At 47.1% G+C, this 6,000-nt stretch overlaps 1 protein-coding gene across 1 annotated transcript in view; it reads right to left on the reverse strand.

Moving 5' to 3' along the window:
* Positions 1–5,503, reverse strand: part of PTPRG (protein tyrosine phosphatase receptor type G) — a 702,650-nt gene extending 697,147 nt beyond the window's left edge. The window contains exon 1 of the mRNA XM_081320042.1: positions 4,575–5,503. Coding sequence (XP_081176168.1) covers positions 4,575–4,659 — 85 coding nt within the window. The 5' untranslated portion in view covers positions 4,660–5,503. The remainder of the gene's footprint in view (positions 1–4,574) is intronic.
* Between the last annotated feature and the right edge of the window lie 497 nt (positions 5,504–6,000).

Below are 6,000 nucleotides of genomic sequence, written 5' to 3' on the forward strand. Positions count from 1 at the left end.
CATTTTACATCACAGCAAGATGTGTCTGCAAACAGTGAGAGTATGTACTCACATATAATATGTATAATTCTGGATTGATCTCCTGAATACCAAGTTGCCTACTTGCGCAACTCATCTGTTTTACAAACCATAAACTTTGGTTTACAAACCACAAGGGCTGGTTTCACACATGGTATTATACCACCATGCTTGGTTATGAGATGTTACACAGTGTGAAGCCAGCTATTTGGGTTTACTCATGGTTTATGATTCAGCACTAATTAAACCCACCCAACTGTGATGTATTAGACAAGCCATAGTTGAAGAAGCTATGGCTTATGTTTCTTTCCAGTGACTAAACAGCTGTATAAATTTAAAGTATAAATACACAAATATATACATATATATCAGTAATATGGCGATTCTTTAACTTCCTACAGTAAGATGCCCCTGCATCTGGCATCATTTCTTATTCCAGGACTTTAACAGAGATGGCTTCAGAACAGTGGTGGGATTCAAATAGGTGAACAACCGGTTGTCTGTGTGGACACCGCTTCTGGAAGCCCATTGTGGGCCTAGGCAACAAAAAATTAGCTACCGGTTCTGCTGAAGTGGTGCGAACTCACTGAATCCCACCACTGCTTCAGAAGCTGTTCCCCAATCTGACTGCCCTCCAGTAGTATTAGATCACAACTCCCATCATGCTTAGCCTGCAGGCTCTTCATAAAAGCCTCCAGATGCTCCGGTTGGCCTCACCAATTCAGCCATTCAAAAAAAAAAAGTACAGCTTCCAAAATGAAGCCTTTCCACCAAAGTAGGAAGGTTGAACCTAGCAGTCAACTGCAAGGCAGGCCAGAGCAAGTACATTTAACAGCCTAAAAACTATGGAGAAAATAAATCGTTTTGTCATACCAGCCAAACTACCTTCATCTACCAAAGCTGAAGAAATAAATGCAGCACTATAAAAATGTGAGGTTGCCGTTATCAGTGCCTATTCAAGGTTAGATACTTTCCCCAGCCGAAGACTGAAGCAGAGGTTGGTACCAGGCTTCTATCTGCTAAATGTTTTAACTCTTAGCGCCAAACCCAAAAGCTTCACTTCAGCAACACACTCGCTCTCATTTTATAACCATGAAAACACACCATTAGATACTACTTGTCTTTAAACAAAGATGCACTGATTTCTGTTAAGAGTCTTCCATTTTAATATTGATCCTTCACTTAGCCAGGAGTGTTGTTAAGTGTCATTTGTCTGTATAGATGTTAAGCTGTACCTTGCACAACGTGTCCATAAAATAAGCACCAAATGTTCTGCTGCAGAAAGGGCTACTTAGATTCCACCAATAAAACATTCACCAGTCTTCTACCAGTGTCATATTAAACTTACATCAGTGCTTGTCTTCTTGTAGTGTTCCCACAGCCTGCCTTCTAGATGAAATTACTGTACAATATATAACAGCGTCAGAAAGAAAGGCGTCACTTGGAAGGATGAAATCGAGAAGAAATCAATACAAAAGAAGATAAATGTTCCATCTTACAAGCAGCAGAATATCAAAAAGAGAGGAGGTGTTTTTTTTCACGCCTTCTCTTTTCTGTCTGGCTTATTCTGAATTATCTGAAAAAAGGTATTAAAGGATATGCTTCCGGTAAGATGAAACTTTGCATAGTGTTATCGATCTCTGAGTTGTTAAACCTTTATAGTACAATCCTGGGTGCATTTTTTTAGAAGAAATAAGGCTACATTCAACATGGCTTTACTCCTTAGCCAGAACATTTCATCAAAGAATTGCAACCTTAGCTTCTCAAGTCTTTTTTCCTATCGAACTTTTATTTCATCTTATGCATATATTACCTATAAACAATGACATCAAAAAGATCTGTGTTGTTCTGCCTTTAATCATAGCTATAAAGAGGTGCTAATGAAAAGTAAAAAACTTGAGCCAACTATAACAAAGAAAAAAAGTTGTATCTCAAATTAGCATATTCATATTAAGTCTGCCTATTAAGGGGAAAATGCACTGGGGTTAAAATCAATGGAATCAGGAAAGAAGTGTGGATGCTACAAATATGAACAGTATAGTTTGATAAAGTTAATTTTTTTTTAAATTTAAGGAAGCCATTCTAAAATACATGGTATGAATTATGGAATGGAAAGAAGTCCCATTAAGTTTTCTGGGGTTGGAACAAAGTAATGTGGATTAACTGCTTACAGTTCTCCTAGCCTAAGGTTCTTTGACAGATTTTTAAGAAACATATTAAATGATTTTAAAGCTTTCTTTTTTACAAGACACAAGCAGAAAGTAGATGCTTGTACCAGTGACAAAAAAATTCAGTCAAATTTGCTAGTCATCATCTCTTTCATAAAGAAAAAAGGGTAAATTGATAAAACACTAGAGCAGTTGTTACAAAGCCATCTTTGTGAACATTTTATACACTGTTAATAATAAATAGGCAAACTCCAAGCATTCATCATCTGTCCAGCTGTGATGTGCAAGACTGTACTGAAATTTAGAGCAAATGGCAAGAGCAGCTGACGCCTTTCCTTCCCTTAAATAGAGAGGCTTTAGGAACTGTTCTGAAATGTAGTATTATCTGATCAGTGTACACATGTTGGGAGACTTTGGGATATACATGCAGTTCAGAAAAGGCAGCAGCTCAGCAGTGCCTCTACTGGCCCATTTGTGTTACTGTATTCAGTATAAAGGTTGGGTGAGAAAATCATACACGGAGAAACATAAGCTTCCCCGACATTTTTAACTTTTCCAGGCTCTGGACTCAGATTAGAAATGGAGAAGGGTGAATGAAAATCCATGCTGCACTACAGAATTTTTCCTCCAGTGTTTCCACCATGCACGTTTTCTACCAAGAGAACAAGCAAACACAATGTCTGCTTCTCTTTCTCACACACACATACACAACCATTAACCCCTGCATGTCAGAAATCAGATGAGTCAAGCAAAATGCCCATCATCCTAAAATGACTTTGGCTAGACTCCAGAACTGCCCCAAAGGGAAAGGCTGGACAAGGTTTTAGGCCATTATCTAAAATGTCAGAATTCATACTTCTCTCCACCCATGAGAGTAGGATCTGACCTTCTTCTAACTCTGTGCCTCCCCTCTCCATCCATACCAAGGTCAACTGTTGTGACACCTTTCAAGTTTCATAGAATAAAAACGCACAGACAGCTGTATAAGAAAGCCAAAAGTCAAGGTAACTGATTTCCAAAATAGACACGATCCACCTGATTTCCACCTGAGTGATATGGCTAGTTTGCACACCCAATTTTTGAGAATGGGGCTTTTCAGTTTCCCCCCCCCATACACACACACACTCTCTCTCTCTCTCACACACACACACACACATACCAGCACTACCAAGCACACATCCACAGCTGGCATTTTGTCTCTGCCACACTCAGGGTCCGTGGAGGAAGCACTGCACCAATGCAAGACCTCAGCAGGGCAACCAAAAGGCCAAAAATAAAAGCCAGCCAGGTCTGATGATGCAGAAGAAGCACAAGAATTTCTGGCAGGGAGATGCATGTTATGGCAACAGACTTTTTTTTTTTTTACAAAGGCTGAATCTCCAACATTCAAACGAGGGAGTTTCTCTGCCTCTCCAGCCAAGCCTACACATTTACCAAGCTCAACCAGTAGTTTGGGGAGGGGAGGGGGGGCGGGAAGAAGAAATTAGGAGAAAAGAGACAGATATTATCCAGTAGTCTATTGTGGCTACTTCAAGGAGAAAGATAATGGAAGGCAATAGGCAGCACCCCAAGGAAGAATTGAGTAGTAGCAGTCGTGGCAGATAAAACAACACAGGGAGAGAACCAACGTTACGAGCACAATCGGGCACATTCACTTTCTATTAAACGCAGGGATGGAGGGAAGCCCATTACTCCGCATTCAGCGCAGCAAGCAGCCGGTTTGAAGCTCTCCCACCCACACACACACACCCCACTCCACATCGCTCCAACCGAAGGGCGAAGGCAGCAGAGGAAAAAAAGAGGGGAACCGCTGGACGAGGAAGACTGCGCATCTCACGAGCAGAAGTTGTGCGGAGAACGAACGGCAAAGGGCAGCCAGCCAGGCTCAAAGCGGTCTTTTCTCTCCTCCTCGCCAGCTCTCCCGATCCAAACGGGAGGTCCCCCCAGTCCTTCCGCGGGAACGAAGGCCCCCCTCATCTCTTTTTTTTTTAAAAAAGGGGGGGGGCAAGCCGGTTTCTTCTCTGCCCGGGAGGAGAGGATTGGGGGGGGGGGTGTTTCTGGCTGCGGGAGGAGAGAGATCGGGTCCAAGGAGGAGGGGTGGGATCTTGCAACACATTCTCTGGTCCCTGGCTTTGGATGCCCAACTGCCTGCACCCACGTCCGCAACCCACCGGTCACAAATGACGGCGAGCAGACAGGCGTGCAAAAGCCAAGCGAGAAGCTCATGCATCGAAGGGGGGAGAAAAAAGAGAGAGAGAGAGGCGGGACTCGGGGCGACATTTGCGGGGCTCCTTGGCGCCCTCGCCCGCCCTCCTTCCCTATTCCCCCCCCCGCCCTATCCCCAGCCTCTTTCCAGCCCTCCATCCCCACGCCTCGGTTGCCACTCACCGGGGAAACACACCACGTAATGGAGCACGGAGAGGGTGATTTTCAAGCAAAAGATCCAGCAACACGGTTGTAGTAGCCTCCGCATGTCCAAAACCGCACATCGGAAAAAAAAGGAAAAGAGGGGGAAGCTCTCTCGAAACGGATTTAAAAAGAAAAAAGGAGAGGATTCCACATACGCACACGCATTCCCCCTCCAAAAAAAACACACAAAAACCCACGAACACACAGACCAAAAAAAAAACCCCCACAAAACTTGTGGAGGGCGACCAAACTTGTACGCTTCCCTCTCCCTCGGCTGGAAACAAAAGGAGAGCAATAATTCTCGGCGTTTTCTTTGGACGCCCCCCACCACCACACAAAACACCCGGCGCCGTTCCCTTCGCGCACTCCGAAGCTGAATAAATGCAGCGGCCCGCGCTTCGCTTTTCCACTCCGGGTCGCAAGCTCGGATCGTCGCCGCCCGGGCGCAAAAGACGCGAGTCCCAGAGTTGAGCAAGCCGGCACCGCTCCAGGCCTCGGAAGCCGAAAGGCTGCTGCGGGGGAGAACTCGGGCGCCCGGAGCTCACAACTTCGCTCTTAACCCGCCAGGAGCTCGGCGGCGACGGGGGATCGCTGGAGAAAGAACGCCTCGGCCAAGGCTCGGACTCTTCAGGCGGGCAGCCTCTCGGCAGGCCGAAGGGAAAAAGGCATTCCTGCGAACGGCAGTTCAGAGCGCGGCGGCGGCGGCGGGACGATTTTTCTCCCCCTTCCCAAAAGACGGGGAGCCCGGAGTAAGAGGGGAAGCGGCGGCGGCGGCGGCGACGGAGCTGCTTTCAATCCATCCCGCTGTTGGAAGTTGGGGCTCCGGCGAAAGCTGGCGAGGCAGAGTCAGGCAGGAGCTGCTGCTGCTGGAACCTTTCCATTCTTCCATACAGGAAGTAACATGTGAGCCTGGATCCTGGCGGAGACTTTAAAGCGGAGAGGGAGCGGGAGCGGAAGGGAGAGAGAGAGAGAGAGAGAGGGAGCGAGGGAAAAGGAGAGTCGAGAAGGCGGGGGCGCGCGGAGGGAGAGGAGGAGGAGGAGGGCTTTGCGCGCGCACTCGAGGCTCTTAAAGGGGCAGCGCAGACGAGTCTCTGGCAGCCAGCGGTGCCGGCAAACTCGGTGCCGCCTTTCCAGCCTATTCCAGGCGTCCCTTCGCTTGCGTTGGGCTTCCCACCTTCTCGTCGTCCGCACCCCTCGGGTGCTGCGCTTCCCACGGCTTAAAAAAAATAAAATAAAATAAAAATAAGACGCTCCGCCGACGAAGCATGCACACGGCGTCCACTCCCGCAAGTAGAGAACACGTGCAGACACTCTCCGTCGGCTTTACGGGCGTCAGAGGCCCTGCGTGTCCGCTACACACGCGACCACCGCCCCGTGTCACGCGTGCCGGAGTCACTGACGACCA

The sequence above is a fragment of the Vipera berus genome (assembly GCF_964194415.1).
Source record: "Vipera berus genome assembly, chromosome: 2".
NCBI classification, from domain to species: Eukaryota; Metazoa; Chordata; class Lepidosauria; order Squamata; family Viperidae; genus Vipera; species Vipera berus.